At 43.9% G+C, this 19,634-nt stretch overlaps 2 protein-coding genes across 9 annotated transcripts in view; one reads left to right on the top strand and one right to left on the bottom strand.

Moving 5' to 3' along the window:
* The window catches only part of MBD5 (methyl-CpG binding domain protein 5), a 110,367-nt gene extending 103,428 nt beyond the window's left edge, over positions 1–6,939 (bottom strand). For all 6 annotated transcript variants that reach the window (XM_082285058.1, XM_082285060.1, XM_082285061.1 and 3 more), the window contains exon 1: positions 6,562–6,939. The gene's annotated coding sequence lies outside the window, so the exon portion shown is untranslated. The remainder of the gene's footprint in view (positions 1–6,561) is intronic.
* Positions 6,940–7,210: 271 nt separating this feature from the next.
* ORC4 (origin recognition complex subunit 4) lies at positions 7,211–19,489 on the top strand. Of its 3 annotated transcripts, none has more exons than XM_082285502.1 (14): positions 7,211–7,262; positions 8,646–8,717; positions 9,228–9,304; positions 10,739–10,829; positions 12,161–12,236; positions 12,576–12,661; positions 13,790–13,838; positions 14,335–14,486; positions 15,762–15,935; positions 16,310–16,396; positions 17,968–18,076; positions 18,516–18,611; positions 18,696–18,763; positions 18,917–19,489. In XM_082285502.1, exons 2-14 carry the CDS (start codon positions 8,646–8,648, stop codon positions 19,103–19,105), a joined length of 1,326 nt encoding a protein of 441 aa, XP_082141628.1. In that variant the 5' UTR covers positions 7,211–7,262; the 3' UTR covers positions 19,106–19,489. The 3 variants fall into 3 exon arrangements, with proteins under 3 accessions (XP_082141628.1, XP_082141627.1, XP_082141626.1); XM_082285501.1 differs by having other exon boundaries at positions 7,234–7,442; XM_082285500.1 differs by having other exon boundaries at positions 7,234–7,451.
* Positions 19,490–19,634: the final 145 nt, after the last annotated feature.

The raw sequence follows: 19,634 nt of genomic DNA, 5'->3' as shown, positions 1-19,634 counted from the left end.
TTCCAGCAAAGCCCCAGCAGCACTGCAATGTTAGAGCCAGGGCACCCTGCACAGATGGACAAGTCATTTTTAGAAATGAATCACGCTGCAAATGATTGGACTAATTTTAAAACAGAGGTGAGGAACCAATAGCCTCCAGCCCAGATATGGTTTGCTTCAGCTGGCCCACAGACATGGCCCTGCTTTATTACTTAATAACACCCAGGCTACTTCAAGGGGAACCACGTGCGTTTTAAAAGGCTCCAACAACTCACAGATTTTTAAGGACACGGTCCTTAAACGCAAACATCATTCCCAAGTTTCAAGTATTCCACAAAATTATTTGGTTTAGTTTTTAGTTCCTTTTATTGTCCACTAAATACAGCGCGTTCTTGCTGCCCTGAGCAGGTGGGATTTCACAGCCCTCAGCATTTAAATCACCTTAGCAGGGAAAAGCCAGCGGTGCTTCGAGTTTGGACAACAGGAGGGTTGTGGTAGAAGGATTTTGATACCTGCTCTGGTATCTAGATCTTATTTAGGACAAAACTTGCACTGAAAACCTCAAAGAGACACAGTCCCAAACACGGATCTCTGCCTTTTCCAGACCTCCCAAGTGCAAAGCAGTTCTGAACCTGGAAGGAACCAGCGAAAGGCATTTCTTGAGGGAATCGCAGGCCACTGCTTGGCTTGGATCCTTTCTGCAGCTCTTTGCAGCTCCCTGATTATGTTGATATTGAGGCAAGTGAAGGTTCAGCTTTAACTGAGGTTTGCCTGCCATAACCAGGGAGCTCCAATGCAATCAGCACAAACAAACCCTTCCACTGGATTTGAGCCTCCCAAACCCAGGAATCCCTACAGCAGCAACTCCTCTGCGACAAAATGTAGGAGGAAAAGTAGTTTTAAACAGCATCTTTAAAACCCAAACCTTTTCTAGCATAGTATGAACAGGGAAAATTCATGTTTTCTGAGGAAAATGACTGTAAGTTTCCAAAGGGGACTATTCCTTGAGAAACATGGGATGAGCAGAAACAAATAAAAAGCCAGAAAACTTTACAGTATTTCCCATTCCAGGCAGCCACGTTCAGGAACAAGACAACACCACATTGCATCACCAGTCTAGGCCAACACATCCACCTCTGAAATCTGATCCAGGCCTCTTCCCCATAAAGATTACGAGGGAACAACGTATCCCTCTCCTGCCCCCAAGCCCCTAAAAAGACAAAAGGAAGTTCTGTTCTAAAAAAACCAGCTCACTACAGATTCCTGACCACTTTGTTTCTTGAATCAATGATCTCATTTGTTCACTTTTGCAGTGTTTTCTTCCAAAAATAGCAGATACTAAAAAAATTGTTCTTATCTAGAGTTTGGATGAGAGGCTCCAGCAATTTTTTTTTGTGTTTCTCTTCTACACACAGTCAAAATAAATAAAATCTATCTCCTTAAATGGACAGTGTACTTATATAAAAAAAATTAAACAGATGCATAAAGCTCCACTGCAACAGTCTTAAAAGTAAAATAATTAAATTAAAGAGATTAGGGACAAACAGTCAAAAATATAAGGCTATGTTTATTACTTTCAATGCTACAACTTCAGTCTTACCAAAACACATGAAATTTGTGCTCATTCTAGTGAGGCTAATCACATATATGTCTATATACATATATAAAAATATACATGAGGTAGACAGGTAAAAGCTTAAAGGATGAAGACAAACCCAAACGTTCCACGTATTTTTATCAAGTCTTTAATTTATCACAACAGATAATCCTAAATAATATGTTGGCAATGATCTACCAGAGCTTAAAAACCAAGTCTAAAACTGGCCAAGTGAAACTGAATTTCCATGGTTTTCAACCATTAGGCAGCATGAACGGAAAAATCTGACTATCTGTATTTATGATATGTAGGCCCAGGTTCTATCTGGCCAAATTTTCTCCTAAGTTAGGCTGTGTTTGTTTCCTTTGGCAGTGGGGTACAAGGCAACATTATCTTATGCCTTCCTTGATCTAAACGTTGGGAATATCACCATTTGATCCAACAGGATTTGTTGTGCAAACAATTGACAACTGTTCTGCTTCCCTCACTTGGGAATTTTCCTGAGTGAGGCCACGCTACTGATGCTGCAAACGAAGGGCCCTCATATTTCAGATGCTATTTACATTTCAGATTACTCAGACACCAAAATAATTCTGCATTTAATGCCACTGAAAATGTGGACTAAGCAAAAATTATGACAATATATATTTTTTTTATCCCAAGCTTCAATTTTACCTCATATGAGAATAATGAATTAATGTACTGCTTCTATAGGTTTTGGTTATCAGATATTGTGGCAGGATAAGAATTTTTAAAACATTGCTCGCTTACTTTAAAATATTTTCTGTAGAATAAAAATATATAAAATAAACAGCACATTGAATTTAACCAGAGTAATAAATGAAAGAATAAAGGTTTGCTTAGAAACATAAAAAAGAATTTTCAAGCATTTTACCATTTCATTTTTAAGCACATTTAAAGCTCCTGAAACAGAATATTTCAGAAAAAAACCCCTCAAACAAACAAGAACTGTATCTTGGGCATCTCCAGCTCCCTGTATTGCCCTCAGCTGCAGCCTAAGAACCAACAATTGAACCCACTCCAGGATTTGTTCCTTAGTCATTCCCATGGGAAGGATGGGAAGCAACAGAGATTTTGGGGCTGGGAACACCTGTCAGGCTGCAGATAAACCGAGATGACCAACTCATTTCACAAAGGTCTATGAATAGCCATGGCAGGGCTCTCACTGATTCCTGCTGCCCTGGGCCAGAGCAGAACAACAGCCTGGAGCTGAGGGGCTCACAACACAGATCCTGGGAGCCACATGGTCACTGGACCCTAAAGCAGCACTGAAAAGTCCAAATTATCTGGTTTTCCCACTTCTTGTAGATGCTCATTTATATATTTATATATATGTGTATTTGAGTATGCAGCTAAACTCATTTGCATATGTACTCATACGCTTTTTAACATTGTAATCCAAGTGATTCTGACAAATTTTACCTCGATTTGAAAACAGTACAAAGTCTGAACTCCTTTCTAGACAATTCATCGGAAAAATAGGTATTGCTATAATAAAGAACTTGGAATTCAAGAGAGGGAAGGAGTCAGCACTTCTTAATTTCTTAACTGCCGCTTTTTGTTTTATTCCCTCTTCGTTTAGCTCCAGATACACAGAGAAGAATTAAAGCATCCTGAAAGCCATTTCCAATGCTCTTCCAAAATTTCATCCCTAATACAAGCCTCGGTTCCTGTGCAAGCCCATTTGAAACTGATCGAGCAGTACTATTCCACCTAATAGTTCCAAAAATAAATACAAAGAAAAGCCAATGAGAGAGCCTGTGGTTTCCAACGTTCAAGTAACTCTTTAAAAGAATAAGCAGGTCCTTAACGACATAAGAGCATTAAAAAGGAAATAAATGTATCCTGTATCTTTTAATTCTTGAAATCAATGGTAACTCTGATTTCCACTTCTACTAGGACAGAACAAGACCCAACACAGGGACAACCAAACAAAACTAAACCCTCAGATAACCCAACAAGCCTGAAAGAATAAACAGAATTCCCCACTTTTCCAAAGTTTTGACAGGATTTTTGCAAAAGAAGCTCAGCCACTTTCAAAATTTGTGTCCCTGGCCATGAACAGATGAGACTGTACTGCTTTGTGCACATGGCCTCTTAAGCCCATAGAAAGACACTGGGACATTAGTGGGGCTCCAGATGGGCACGAGGGGCCTCCCACCTGGCCTGCTGCTTTCCACAGGGAACATCCACAGGGAGCACTGGCTGCTGATCCAGAAACTAATGCTGGACTTACAGACTGTATTCCAGCCACTGATCTTCCACAGAGAACGAATAACCATGAGTAACAGTAGGAAAAAAAAAATAAATCTACTGACAAAGCAAATTAAATAACCCAGCTGAAACCCAAGGCATTCCATCTTGGAGAGGACTGTTACTGATGCCCAGATCTCCAGTGTTTTTTAACAAGGAGAAACACTGATCCCTCCACAGCCAGAGTACGAAGGGACTGCAAGTTGTACAAGAAAAGTTCAATTATTGAAGGTATTGCATCATAAAGATTCTCCTCAAACATCCGCCTCCCTAATCCAAATAGAAACCAACTCATTTGTCCACAAAGGAAGGACGGTATGGCAGCAAACTCCACAGAAACATGATTAAAGTCAGGCCTAAACAGCATCTTCATGTTCAGCAGAGCCATGGCAAGTCCTTGCTAATTCCAAACTATCTGCCCTTAGAGCCCAGGAAGCCACTGACCCAGAATACAGGAAAATAATTAGTAGTTTTGTCCCCAAAGATAAAGAACTGGAGAATCCGCATAAAGTTTTCCTAAAAGCAATTAGCACCTGTAAATATCTTGATAATAGCAGCAAAAAGAGCTTAAGAACCCAAATAAAAGGAAACTGTGTTCCTTTTTAGTTACAGCTGTTCATAACTCACAATCTTTCCCAGCACAGGTTGAAAGATTCAATTCCTTCAGTTCTTGGAAGCTTGTGACAGCAGCCAGAAGCCCCAAATTAGCCTGAGACTCCTTTGTGCTAAGCCTGCAGAAATGCAGGAATTGCCACCCAGAATCCCAGTCCCACCAGTGCTTCCTTCTGAGGGCCCTTCCCACACCCCAATCCCACCAAATCCACAGCTCTCCTTCCAGCACAGACTTGGCTGCAGGACTGGAGGCCTAGGGAAATGAAGGTTTATCAGTAATTTTATCTCTAGGTTTTAAAGTAAGAGAAGACCCTGAATTATTCTGCCCAGCTTCAGAATTCTGTTCAAAATCTGGGAATTTTACTGCACAACCATAATAAATCAAACCATAGCTATTCTAAAGACTGAAACACAAAGAGATGGTTAAATCCCTGTAATAATTAATGTATCTCATCACTATAGGCCATGGAAGCTGGGAGCAGAGCTGCAGCTCTACATGCACAGGGAACGTAATCCTGCAGCCACTATAGGTTTCCATGTACAGAGGAAAGCAGATCCATGGGATCTCAGGTTGAGAAAAGAAGCACTGTCATGAAATAAAATAATAAACTGTGTCCTTTCCTCTTGGACAGGGCTTTTGCTGTCCAACTCCTACCTGCAGTAAACCAAAAGGAGAGTCACATGTTTAAATAATGGGTGTTTATACACAGATCTGATGATTTTGGTGATTGTCACCAATGAGGTTTTTCCCCCACATGTTTAAATTCAAAGTTATTACAAGCAAAAAGAAAACTAGCAGCAAAGTATTAGAAAGAACTACAGTTATGGCTGCTACCTCCAATTCTCCATCACAACATTGTCAAGTATCAATCCAACTCTGGTTTTCTCCCCATTTCCACCCCATCAAATTACGGCTCTCGCAAACTCTTCTCAGCCTGATCCCAAAATTGCTGCTTCCCGCGAGACACGTGTGTACAAATTAGAAATGGGAGATACCCCAGCATGCCAGGAGAGCTCTTTCTTGTGGGCATCCTTCAGCATGAGGCACAGATGACACACACTCTCTGCTGACCACCATTTAACTGGGATGCCCCTCTGGAACACACACTCATGGCCTAGTCCATGGTTCTGCACTCAGTACTTAATAAACCAAAAATAATAAGCCCAAAATAAACCAAAGCACTCCAACTGTCTTTTGGAAATTACAGAGGACATAATTAAGCTCCAGAAATAAGCAGACAACAGCAATTTCAATATAAACATCCTACTTGTGTAGGGGGTAGGGGACTCTCTCATTTCAGCTTGTTGGTTTTAATGCCCCAACTCTTACTTCTGGATCCTTGCAAACATCTAGAAGGCTTCTCCCAACATTTCCTCGAGTCCAGAATTTAGTTTGACATTTAAACCCATTACATTTTAACCTATTTCAGACGTTTTTACACATAACTTTCCTTTGAACCAGTAGAAAACATGATCAGGTCAGTCCACCAGCAGCACCTGACCAACACTGTGAGCAGGGATGGAGCCACTTGGCCTTCCCAGCAGAAAGCCATGGAAAAACACATCCCTACATATATATTTGAACAAACCATTGACCAAATATAGCCGGGCACCACCGATAACCAGGGGCTGCTACCAACCACATCCCAACCCTGCAAACACCAAGTCCAGCTCTTGGACTGTCTATCCCTGGAAGTTCAGCTCGGGAAAGGGTCTTTGTACAAGTGGTCTTTGTACCTTCAGCACCGCAGGGGTTTAATAACTCAAACAATAAGTCAAACAACGGCCTGGAACCTGGGGGGCAACGCCGGGGCTCCCTGTTATCCCAGGAAAACAACACTTTCGGGACTCGGCCGGGGCTCAGCACCCACCGCACCACCCCGAACTTTGCCCGGCGCCCCCGCCACCATCACCCCCCTCCCCTCCCGCTCCGGAGGGGCCCAAAGGAGCATCCCCGGAGCATCCCCCGACAACAAAGCTGGGGCGGGGGGCGCCGGGAAGGGGCCTGAAGTGACAGGCGGTGCCCCCCCGGGGTAAACAGGGGGTAAACACGGGGTAAACAAACAACCCCCCCGCCCCGCCGCTCCCCCCGCACTCACCTCAGGGCCCCCGGGCGCAGGGAGGAAGGCGGAGACGCACACAAAGGGTAATAAAGGGGGAGGAGGAGGAGGGAGCGGCGCTCCGCGGGGCCGCCCCCGAGGGACGGGGGGGTCTCGGTGTGTTTGGGGGGGATGTGGAAGAAACTCCCCGGCGGGGCTGCGGGGGGGGCAGCGACTCGGGGCCCCCCGCCCCCGCCTCGGCGCGGCGCTGCTTCGTGTCCCTTCAGCGGCGCGAACAACCGGCCGTCCCGCCGCCGCCCCCCCCCGCGCTCCTCCTCATCGCCGCCGCCGCTGTCGGGAAGGAGGAGGAGGAGGAGGAGGAGGAGAAGGAGGAGGAGGAGGAGGAGGAGGAGGAGGAGGAAGAGGAGGGGAGGCAGCAGCGGCGGCCGCCACCGCGCATGCGCCCCGGGGGAGCTCGGGAGGCCGCGGGGAGGAAGGGGGGGGAAACGGGGGGGGGGGGGGACGACGACTTCCCACAGCGCCGCGCGCGCCGCTCCCGGAAACGGATCCGGGAGAGGGAGGAAGGAAGTGGATGAGGGGGAGGAAGAGGGGGGGAAATGGACAGGGAGGAAGTGACGGGAGCGAGGAGAGGCGAGGAGGGGAGGGGAAAGGACGGAAAGGGAGGGGGAGAGCGCGGTGACGTGCGGGGGCGGTGCGCGCGGGGCCGATGGGAGCGCGCGTGCGGCGGGTCCCGCCCTCAGGTGAGGGAGGAGAGGCGGGAAAGCGCCGTGAGGGCAGAGCGGGCAGGTGAGGGGGGCGGGGGAAGCTCAGTCCGCCGCCTCCGCCGGGCGGGAGCTGCCGAGCAGCGGAGGATGCACCCTCCCGCCCGCCCTTCGTCTGCTCGGGCTCTGGCATCTCTCAGGGAGCCGCGGACGCAGCCTGTGAGGAGGGTAACGGGCGCTGGGGGTTCGGTTTCTGAGGGGATGCATGGCTGCCGGGGAGGGCTCTCGGGTGCCGGGGGTTCGCCGCTGCTCTGCGGGGGTGAAGCGAGGGCTGAGGGGAGCACGCGGACGGCGGTGGCCGCCCTCGGGTGAGAGAGAAGAGGCGGGAAAACGTCGTGAGGGGAGGCGGGAGGCCGGATAGGTGAGGCGGACAGCAGCCTCCAAGTCGTTTAGAGCCCCGCTATTTCCTCATGGGCCCGCTCAAGGTCCTCCCAAAACCCGCCCTCAGCGTACCCCCAGCCCCTCATGGACCCTCCCAAGCTCTTTGGGGCCTCCCTCGTCAGGGTGGTCGCAGACTCTCCCAGCCCCGAAAAATCAACCCACTCAGACCCCCACCCTCCCCATTCCCACAGCCCTTCCCCAACCCCCTCATGAACCCCCCCCCCCCCCCCCCCCCCCCCCCAGTTCCTTATCAAAGCATTCACAGACCCTCCTAGCTCTCATAAATTCCCCTCCAGTCCCTCAGGACCACCCCCAAACCTTTCCCGTCTGGTCGGGACCACCCCCAAGTCCCCCTCCAGACCTGCAATTCCTGCCCACATCTCCCTCAGAGCCTCCCTCAGGCCCTCTTGAATCCCCCTCAGAACGTGTTCAAGCTTCTCAATCCCATCATGATTCCCCTCAAGGGCCCCCAGTCCTTTCAAGTTCCCCCCAAACCCTCTCTGGATCTACTCACATCTTTTCAGAGAACCCCCAATCCCCTTAGGACCCCTTCAAGTCCCCTTCAGAGCCAGCTTATCCAGAGAGATGCTGTGGTTATTGTTATAAACTGCACATTATAAACAAGGATGGCCAGTTATTCCTGGAAAAACTTAATTGTTGTGTCTTAATGTGTTCCTGTGTGCTTGTAGCTTGTTCCAGCTTCAGAAACATAAAGACATTATTTTAAACTTTCTAAAGCATCCTAAAGCCAGTGCTGTTTAGGAGATGTGTGTAAACATGGGTTTAATGTAATCAGAAATAAATTTAAGATGCTTTCAGTGTTTTGGCTCTTTTTTACTAGGAAGGTAGACTGATGCATCTTTATTAGTTAAGAACAGATGTTCATTACAGTCCTTAAGAATGACCAACATCTAGTTTCTGGCTAGGATTTTTTGGAAAACAATGTTATTGAATAAAACGTTTATCTTCTCTCCTTTAAAGATGAAACCTTCCGCAATGAGCAAGCGTAAGTTGAAGGAGAGTAGTGCAGAAAGTGCTGAGTGCATTTCCCAGGTCAGTAATGTCTTTATTGATTACTTTCTTTTCAAGTTATGGAACTTTTGTAACTGTTCACGGCAACAGATTTGCATAAATCTGGTTTGATCTATTTAGGTTTTTGTCTTCCAGTTTGTAGGGTGAATCAGAACCCAGGTGACTTTTTTAGGAGCTGGACAGCAGCTGCCAAATCAGTTTTTAGTTAGTTTGGTTTTTTTAAAACCTTTATTCTCCTGTTTCCCCAAAGTTGCTGGTTAAAGTGGGTCAGTGATTTCTTATCTTTTAATCTCTTCTAATTGCTTTTCCTCCTTTATATAATATTTATACAATATTCTGCCTCCTGCAACTTTATTCTCATTTTCAAGACCTCTGTATCATTGATGACAGTAAAGATTTACATATTACAGAATACTTGTAACACCACAAAAGTGCCTAATTTACTACTATTTTATTGCTGTAGTTAAATTATTGGCAAATTCTGGTGTTTGAAGCCCCCTACATTTTTCCTGTCCTGTGTTACATCCATAGGTGCAAACAATCTTTCGTGAAAGATTCTGTCACCACTGTGCAGCTGGAAAGCTGTTTGGGTTGGAACAGCAGTACAGGTGAGTGAGCAGGCTCTAGGATTCAGTGATTTCTAATTTAACTACAGGTGTAAAATAATCTGGTGAAATCAGAATTTTCTGTTTCTCTGTTTTTCTAAATTATACAGGTTTAAATGACTTGCAGCTCAGTGCTTCTAAAAACTATTTGCCTCAGATTTTAAGGGTTTTTATACAACTGTTCCCTGCTGGTTTTGTCAGGCTCTGAGTTTCGGATTTCTTGTCCTTGTTTTGCATCTCTAATTCATGAAGGACTTTTCTTTTTGAGACTGAAAGATACTTTCAGTGCATGTTCTAAGACCTTGTATAATGGCCTGGCCAAGCAAGAAGTTAAATTCTCTTGCTGTGATATTTATTTTTACTTCAGCTTGTCTCCTGTTTGTTGGTAAACTTTGTTAGAAGTAAATCTTAAACCTTCTGTGCCAACATCCTGGTTTTTTTTGAAGTAGAGATCCATATTTAAAGGAAGAAGGGACTTCTTGGGACAGTAATGCTGTCCCAGTACTGGTCCTTTTACAGATGCAGGTCAAATTCTGCAAGTAACAAAGATGTATTTAAAGAACTTGTTTTAAACAATCAGTTTTTTGGTGAGTGGAATTGCCTGATGTGAGCACAAGTTTTCATTACGAAGGGACAAAACCATGTATTAAAGCAGTGCCCTAGGCATGCAAAGCACACATAGGCCTTTTATTGCTGTTGTGAGAAAATGTCTTTCTATTATGTCCATTTTACAAAACAAGCCTCCCCTATTTATACTGGAATTCTGAAAAGCAGTTTACAGACTGTGTTCTGCTTAATGTGCCACTGGTAGTGAATTATCCTGGAGGGGAAATACAATGAACTCCCCAGCTCTGATTTTTTCCTTCCCAAGATGTACCAGGGCTCTTGGCTGGAGCTGGCTCTCAAATAGTGAACAAACCCACATGTGTTGGCTACAGCTGTTCTGTAATCACTCACTCCTTCAGAAGCAATTGCATGATGCCAGTGTTCCATATTCCAAAAAGCACATTAATGATGTGTGAGCATTTGGGAACTGGAGGTGTCAGTAGTTGCTGTAAGCACTTTAAATGTGGTTTGAGGTGAGTGAGTCTATCTGCAGGTAATTTAGAGCTGGTGAGGTATAGTGGTAGCACAGAAAGCAATCTATTTTTTAAAGAAGGAAATAATTATTGAAGTCTGTCTTTTCATGGCAGTGAATTGCAGAACTTTATGAATTAGTGATACTCTCAACTTCTGCATGTTTTAATATTTTAAAATATTTTAAGAGCTCTGATCACTGAGCCCTTTGTACTTTATTGTATTACATTTTGCATGCCTTGAGTGAGTCTTGGCTCTCAGAGCAAGCCAAAGTGGATCAAGTTTTATTTTTTGAATTTTCCCTGGTTTTGGGGAATGTTGACAGCTTTGAGGTTTTCAGCCTATTTCTGTTTTCAACAGACATTTGCTGGAGCTGCTGAGAAGAACCACGGTGCACGGAGAGAGTAATTCCGCCCTCATTATTGGACCCCGGGGATCTGGGAAAACTGCGGTAGGAACAGCTCTTGGAACTTTGTCCGGGGTGCAACAGAACCTCACTGCAGTCCTGGGAGCTTTTGCAGCTACATGTTCATGTCTGCCTGGTTTTACAGAGAGAATTGCTAATGGTTTGCATGTGAATTCAAAACATTCTAGGACTTTGTGTGGGCTAATTCTGTTCAGGAACAGCATGGAGAAATCTGTTCCTAACACTTGTCTTTGCAATTAAAGCCATGTTCTGATTACTCTTTAATTAACCTGTTATTGGGCCCTCACTGTCAAAATGATGAAAAGGCCTCCAAAGCTCTAAAAGGAGCGGTCTAAGGGGTAGGTTTCTCCATAGCTGTGTGTATGCAGGGAATGGTCAGGTATCTTAATCCTGAAGGAATATTGTTCCCTACAGAACATTGTTTGGTGGTTATGGTTTATAAGTGTAGGTTTGTGTTTTAAGGGAATTCCCCTTAGCTGAGGTACATGAAGGGATGACCTCTAACTTAAGTGTTTAATACTTCAACATTATTCAAACACTCAAGTCTTTAATGTTTACATTAAATGATGTGATGAAAATTTGTTGTCCTTTAAGCCAGAATATAAGTTAGCAAATCACATCTGCAAAATGAATTATTTCCTTATTATACATCAAGTGAAAGATGTTGGAGTCAAGAAAATCATGTGTGTGTATACTTATGTATTTATACATTCACATAGGTGGAAGCTACAAATCCTCATCTGAGGAAGCCAAGCAAATAGTAGCTTTTTAATTTTTTATATTTAACATTTCCACTACTTATAGATATTTTAATACAAGTTCCTTATGACTTTTGCAGTAAGAAGTTCTTGATGGACTGTAAATTTGGGACCCCTAAATTTTATAAGCAGCAGTTGATTGATCATGTGCAGTTTAATTTTGTCTTCCAGAAGGAAAGAATAAGCAGAGTTTCTTTTAAGATTTAATGCAAAGAGTTTCTTTCTATAGCATCCAAAGAAGCCATGAAGCTGAATATGGCACCAGCTCAAGAGCAAAATCCTCTCACATCTCAAATTCATAAAGCTTTTTGATTAAGGCAAAAGCCCCAGATATTACCCTAAAAAATGAGGGACTGAAATACCAGAGTTATTTTTCTTTCTTTCTTTCCCAGTTCAGCAGAATGAAAAATGTAATTGTCACAGTCATGCTGGTGAATGCAAAGTTGTCATTTTAGTATTTTACTCTGGAATTTACTCAAACATATTACCTAAAGAAACCTCACACACTGTTTCCTATCCTGTAATGTCTGTAATTACACTTTTCTTGCTGTTAAAATGTTAATCTTCTCAAAAAATTCTGTATTTTTTCTTTCCTAGTTATTAAATCATGTCTTAAAAGATCTCAGGGAAATGGAACAAGTTACAGAGAACCTCCTGGAAGTCCATCTGAATGGCAAGTAAACCATCATTGATCCAGTGTTCTGTTCTGTTCAGTTCTGTATTTCGTATGTACTGAATAACAGCTTTGGTTTCAGCAGTTTGGCCCAGCCTAAATTATGGATGTGTTTGTCTGTGAGCTCCAAAATGCCTCTCTTTGTATTTCTTTGTATGGAGGGAACTTCTGTGCTCTTAGTGACAGAATTAAGTAACTTATGAGGTAACAGAAAACTCCTGTCCAGTCTAATTTTTAGAAAGGCAAAGCTTTGTAAGGCTGGAAAGAGAGAGAAGCTGCTGGTTAAGTCTCTAGTGGGAATGAACTGCTAGTTCTTCATGAAAAATCCTTTTCTTTCAGGACTTCTGCAGACAAATGATAAAGTGGCCCTGAAGGAGATCACCAGGCAGCTGCAACTGGAAAATGTGGTTGGGGACAAAGTTTTTGTGAGTAACTTCACTTACCCCTTTAAAACCCTTTCCTGGGAACCTGGCGTTGTGGGATGGAGCTTGTTGGGAATGAATGGGCTGTGGCTGCCAGCAGTTCTGCACAAGTGCTGAGGTTACCTCTGCTGGTTGAGCAATATTAATGCATCCTCATTATTTTTTAAAAATACATCACCTTGTGCCTTACTGAAGGAGGAAAAAAGGGAAGTCTCTCAAAAAGTCCCTAAATAAAACAAACTTAAGTATTCCAAAGAAACTTTGTTCAGAGGGGTGGGGAATTTGGAAATGTTTTTAACATTTCAAAACAAAGAATTAGCAAGTTAACCAACCAAAAAGCAGGACCTTTACTATATTCCCAACCTTTTTTGGTTCTAGGAAGTCTATCCAGGCTTCCTAGAGCTCTCATTTTCCATGGAATTTCTGTTAAAATATTTGCTGCTATTGCCCTTTTGCCACAGATAAACTGATTTACATTAGTACTGAAGACAGTCGTAAAGAGAGTGACCAAAGTGCTTGAGAATAAATTTCCCTCATTTTCTGTAACTCACGTTCAAGGGGTAAACTTGCCTTTCTGCTCCCTTTGATAGGGCTTGTGGTCTTCAGTTAATTATTTCTCATCTCACACCCGGAGTGCTGCAGAGTGGGAGAGTTTGTGTAACTGGAGCAGGCTGGTCACAGCCAATCAGTGTTTTCTGTCAGGAGTGACTGATGCTTCCATCTGTTTAATAAAGTTGCTAATTAAACCCTGAATCCTGCTCCTTCTCAGTGGAACATGTTAGGTGGCACTTTTTCCATGTGTGTAGCTGGAAAATGAGGATGCAACAGTTATTTAAGGAAAGATAGAGCCTGCTTGTGAATTTAGCTTATTGCAGGCATTCTCCTGATCACTAATTTTTGCCTGCCTGAGGCAGTTTGGGGATTTCAGACTGGAAAAAAGTGGATGAATGTAGAGTTATCCATCTTGTCCCGAGGAGTTTATGATTATACAGCATGAAGTAAATTGTACATTTTTGAAAGCATGGTTTTGGAAGGAGATGGCCTTCATTGCATGTCTGCATTTGCTGTAGTTAAACAATTCTGAGAATGACACTGCAAATCTATTCTGAAATTTATTTATTCTCTGTCTAGGGCAGTTTTGCTGAAAACCTTGCCTTCCTCCTTGAAGCTTTGAGGAAAGGTAAACACTAAAAACCCCTGTTCTGAAACTCTGGGTCACTTGACTGAAAAGTGGAGTTTTTTCTTCTACTTTACAGGTGGAATGAAGAAACTTAGCCCAAGAATGTGTCATGATTACAAAATAATACAAAAAGTAGTCAATACTGAACAAATACACACCTGATGTAACTGATGCTGTAAAGGCTTGCATGTGATGTCCGCTGTGAAGGACAGATTCTCTTACCAGACTGATGCTCTTAAAAATACTGTTTTTTAAAAAAATTGGCCAGAGAAGTCTGTGTTCCTTGTAGCCAGAAATGCTGCTTGGCAGAACACTACAAAACCTTCCCAGTTTTTCAGTGTTATTTTTCTTTTTGCTGTTTCTAGTTTTGGGAAAGGAGGGCTTAGTAAAAAGCTAAAGGAAAATCTGTGAATTTTTAACCCCAGAATTAATGAAAGCTGTAGCAATGGAAGTCTAATCCTGGAGCTGCCCTGCTAATTCTCCAAATTTCTCCCAGGAAACCGAACCAGCAGCTGCCCAATCTTGTTTGTACTGGATGAATTTGACTTGTTTGTCCACCACAAGAATCAGACCCTGCTCTACAACCTCTTTGACATCTCCCAGTCTGCACAGACCCCAGTGACAGTTATTGGGCTCACCTGTAGGCAGGTAAGAAATGGCACTTCCTCATGTTTTTAGCTGTTTTAAAGTGACTTGTCTTAGTGGGAATGTCTTCTCCTCTCTTAGAACCATACTTAATTTCCTAAGAGCTGTTCTCAGTTCTCTATTTTTCTAACTTTTGAATTGGGAAGGGGGATGTAAAAAAATAAAAACTTGTGCTGAGAGCAAATTTAAAGTGCTCAGAACTTTCAGCTTTACTGCTAAAGGAGCAAACCCAACATTTCTAAGGACAAACATTCCAAACTAGACTGTTCTCTCTTTGGAGGAGCTCCTGAATTTCTTGCTCAGTAGTTGGCAAGGACAGAGTTACACTGTGTTTAAATCTCTGTTCTGAGGACAAAGGCTTTTTTTTAAGTAACCACTTCAGTAGGGCACTTTTGCTCTAAAATGGGTTTAGGATCCCTGTTCAGTTTCCTATGATTTTACAATGTCCTGGTACTGAATTGTGGGCAGGCTGTGTGCACGGTGAAATAATTCCTGTGGAACACCATGGAAACTCGATAAAACTGATACTGTTTTCACAATAAACTGTTGGTGCTGAAGTTAATTGGGTTATAACAGGAAGAAGAATAATTAAAATCTCTTATCGAAGCCTGAATCTGGGTTTGACTGGGATTAGGTGGTACCCAGCAGGGCAAGTTTCTGGCAATAGAAAAGTAAATTGTTGATTTAATAAATTACAGTCTTTTCTTTTGCATCATCACTGTCCTGAGTCTGAGCTCCTCAACCATTATTTAGAACCCTTTATCCCCTTTTGAGTGTAATTAAGGAAGTGTTTCCAGAGCTGACAGCTGTTGTTTCTGAGGGTTTTTTGTAGTTCTTAAGTATTTTTTGGGATTTTTAAGTTGTGTTCTCTCAGGCTGACAAAAAGCACGTGGCCTGTCAGCTCCGGTGTGACCACACAACAACTTGTCCAGAGCCCTGATAGGCTGCAAGGTTTGATTCAGGCTTAAGTAGCTGAAATATTTCCATAATCTATGGAGAAATTTTGCTGGGTTTCCTAGCAACAAATGATCCTGTGTGATGTGGTGCATCACGTGGGCTGGGATGGTTGCTAGCATTGCAAGGCACATCAATTAAAATAATCAGCAAAGGGCTTGTTAGAACATTTAACTTATGTTACAACATTTTAAGCCTGAGAATTTAATAATTCTTTCTTTTTTCAGCACACTTTACTTCAGTGATTTGTCTGTAGTAAAGAAAACACCAAATTCATCTGCTTTTTTAATTACTGTTTTTCCTTTTTTTTTTTTTTCCATCAAGGATATCCTGGAGCTCTTGGAGAAAAGAGTAAAGTCAAGGTTCTCTCACAGACAGATATATTTGACTAATTCCTTTGATTTTAAACAATATATTAAGATATTTCAGAAACAGCTTTCTCTTCCTGCTGAATTTCCTGATGAGTCTTTTGCACAAAAATGGAATAATAATGTTCAGGTAATTAAAGCATCTTATACCTAATTTTAGTTAAAAATTCTAAAGTGAAAGCAGTGTAAAGCTGGTTTACTTTATACACATATCCTTTACCAGTAAAAGTGGGAAGCTTTTACCTAAGATTGGCATTTCCTTTCACTGTCTGAGTGTGATAAGGAATAAATTAAATTATGATAGAGAATCTTTGCTTATTGAAGTCTGGAGGTGAAATTGTCACAGGAAAGACCAGCAAGTTGAGGTTAGACATGAAAATTGTATTGTCAAGTGTAAGCTGAGCTCTTTAAAAAAATTATTAAACTGTCATTTTTCCAGGTGAGTATGAAATGATTAAAAGTGAGTATGAGATGGTTAAAATATCACTTTATTGTTTCTTGTAGCATCTCTCAGAGGATAAAACAGTGCAGGATGTGCTGCAGAACCTTTTCCACCACACCAAAGACCTGCGCTCGCTGCATTTGCTCCTGGTGTGTATTTGGGTATTTATGAAACACCTCCTTGGTTTGCAGTAATTAATGAACAGCTCTTGCGCTTTTCAGGCCATTTAGCTGAGCTTTGCCTGAAACATCATTTTACTGAGCTTTTGCCAGTGCTGGTTCCTTGCAGGCTTTATCACCCTGTGCTGTGTTAGTGAGTGTGGGGAGCTCCAGTTTCTGAAGTGGTTACCCTGTGAGGATGGACTGTTCAATTCAGATGGGGCTGAGCTCATGCTATTTATCTTTCTCCAAGCCTTTCTATCTATAAAACAAAACTGTAGGTGAAACACTTTGAAACTTTTTTTCCTTTCTGAGATTCTTTTTGGTTTCTATTGAATCCTGAAATCTGCCCATATTGAAACCTACTTTTTCTACTCTTAAGTTGACACGGGAGCTGCAGCCCTCTTGGTCTTTTTTAGATTTTACCCTGCCTCCCTGAATCCTGTTTTTGAACACAGCTCATATAAATACACTGACATTTTTACAGAGGATTACACTTGTTTAACCATCCTAAAATACCCCTGTGCTTGTGTGGGTGTGAAAAGCCCCCTGACTGTACCTGCCCCTGGGCTGTTGTGCCAGCCCCCAGATCTGTAACCTGCTCTGGGTGGGCTGTGCTGGCCTCCAGGGCAGACAGCTCTGTCCAGCAGTGTTCAGAGCCACCCTGAGAACCAGAGCAGAGAAGTTCCAAAGTGCAGAGCCCTCTGCTTGGTGCTGCTCTGGTTACAAGATTGCAGATTATTCCTAGTGCAGGGCACTGAAATCTGTTCCTGTGACTGCAGTGGAGGCCAGGAAAGGAGCTGATGGCAACCAACAGCCTCCCTGAGAGCAGGTCAGAGCTGAGGCACACCCTTCCCATTGTTTTCCACAGCATGTGCTGAATTTTTCCTTTGGAAGAAGTCATCTTTCCACAAAAAATGTGTAATACAGATTCTGGCAGGGATGAGTGAGGCATTCCTGGACAAACTGTGGAGAGGAGAAGGCTTAAAGGGGCTCCAGGAGAGCTGGAGAGGGACTGGGGACAAGGACTAGAGGGACAGGACACAGGGAATGGCTTCCCAGTGCCAGAGGGCAGGGATGGATGGGATATTGGGAGAGAATTCTGTGAGGATGGGCAGGCCCTGGCACAGGGTGCCCAGAGAAGCTGTGGCTGCCCCTGGATCCCTGGCAGTGCCCAAGGCCAGGTTGGATGGGGCTTGGAGCAGCCTGGGACAGTGGGAGGTGTCCCTGGGTACAAAAGCAGGTGCAAACCAGCTGTAAGTCATTCCTACAGCAGCCTCTGAGGTGCTGATCCATGGACATGGATATGAACAGGCTCATGAGGATTTATCTCCTGGAATCAGGAGGCTTTAAAGTTTTAAGCCTGGAAAACCTTCCTGGCTAAATGCCATTGGAGTGCCACCTATTTGCAAGGTTTTCAGTATGAACCTACTGTGTGTGGAGGGTTTATCCATGAATGTTTCCTGCAGGTGACTCTGGGGGAATTGTGTTCCTGTGCATTCCAAGCAGGAATTGTGTGGTGGTTGGGAATGGAGTGAGCACTGTGTCCTGCTCTGTTGCAGATGCTGGCTGTCAGTGCCGTGACTGTGCACCACCCCCTGCTCACACCTGCAGACCTGCAGGAGGCCAGCAGGCAGCACAGGACCGACTCCAAGGCAAACATTGTCCATGGTAAAGCTCAGCTTCTCCCCAAAATTGTTCCTAGATGCAAAGGAAGTGTTGAGTCCCTCCCTGGAATTCTCCTGGTGTAAGAGATGCTGTGTAGGGAGTGTTCCCCATGGGGATGAGCTGCACAGGGATTGCCTGTGCCCATGGAGTCAGCTCTGAGCTCACACATGGCTGTGGATACAACAATGCCAGCTTAGCTACTTACAGGTCTTGCTTTTTGGTGGGAACAGCCCATTGCTGATCATTTTTGCTTCAAATACAAGGCAAACAAATGTTCTCGTATCAAGCCTCTCCAATTCTGGAATTTCTTTACATAAGATACAGAACACCAATGGGTGAGGCCCAGAGCATATACAAATAGAGGAATAAACAGAGTGGGTGAACTGCCTGTGTTTCTGATGTGCTCAAGGGAAGTACTTGGGATTCTTGTCTTTCCCTCCAGGTTTGTCTGTCCTGGAAATCTGCCTCATCATAGCCATGAAACACCTGAATGATGTCTATGATGGAGAACCATTCAACTTCCAGATGGTTTACAATGGTGAGAGCAATGCCTGAGCTTCACAAACCCTACACCACTCACTTCCTCCTAACTGCCCCTTTTCTTTTCCTCCGACTGACACAGAATTCCAGAAGTTCATCCAGAGGAAGGCACATTCTATGTACAACTTTGAGAAGCCAGTTGTCATGAAGGTGAGCCTGAAATGCATTTTTTTTTTAATTGTAAAGTATTTAGGTTTTATTTTCCAGAGCACAGATTGGGGTGGTCAAACGCAGCCCTTGAAGGGAGCGATGTTTTGGGGCAGGAATGCCCTTCCCTTCCACTCCCTCTTTTCCTGTTTTTAGGCCTTTGAACACTTACTGCAGCTGGAGCTGGTGAAGCCCCTGGAGCGGCCGTCAGCGCGGGCACAGCGGGAATATCTCCTGATGAAGCTGCTGCTGGACAGCAGCCAGATCATGGATGCCCTGCAGGTGTACCCCAACTGCCCCACAGACGTGAAGCAGTGGGCAGCCTCCTCCCTCAGCTGGCTCTGAGTACTGCCCCTGCTCCATCACAACTTCTGGAATGCTGTGAGCTCCAGAAGAGGGAATGTTCACCCACAGGAAGGTGCTCAGATGAATAAATTTTTGGAAGCAGCTTTCTTTGCTGATCCATTTGGGATTTTCTAAGGAGAACTGTGCTGCTGTTCCCTTCCAGCAGCCAGAAATGTGCCTCATCACACCCCCAGGTGCTTTAGCTCAGCTCCGTGCCAGCTCCTTCCCTCACCCACAGTTCCCACTTGGAGAAATCCAGGCTCTGGAGTTTCTCCCTGTGGCTGAGTGCTCTGGATCGTGGCTCAGGCCACGCTGCCCTGCCGGCTCCCTTCTGCAGCACAACCCCATCAGGTCAAAGCTCACACTGCACTTTTCCTTCTCAAATCTGACTTGACATGGAAAATTTACTCAATTAAATCTTTAATCACAACTGAATTTACTTCATTAAATGTTTAATCCCAACAGGCTTCAGCTGCAAGGGCTATTTTGTGCCAAGTACAAGGTAACATCTTTCCATACCCACTTTTTT

This window comes from Coloeus monedula (genome assembly GCF_965178545.1).
Source record: "Coloeus monedula genome assembly, chromosome: 7".
Lineage (NCBI taxonomy): Eukaryota > Metazoa > Chordata > Aves > Passeriformes > Corvidae > Coloeus > Coloeus monedula.
Note: the sequence above shows the minus strand (reverse complement) of the source record. Positions and strands in the feature narration are given on the sequence as shown.

Bases quoted from the DNA above. Each gene is read 5' to 3' on its own strand.
- ORC4 (XM_082285500.1), top strand. From the start codon at position 7,374: ATGCACCCTCCCGCCCGCCCTTCGTCTGCTCGGGCTCTGGCATCTCTC. The intron at 10,830-12,160 runs GTAGGAACAGCT...TTTCTTTCCTAG, and splicing joins GGGGATCTGGGAAAACTGCG to TTATTAAATCATGTCTTAAA. The intron at 12,237-12,575 runs GCAAGTAAACCA...CTTTTCTTTCAG, and splicing joins CCTGGAAGTCCATCTGAATG to GACTTCTGCAGACAAATGAT.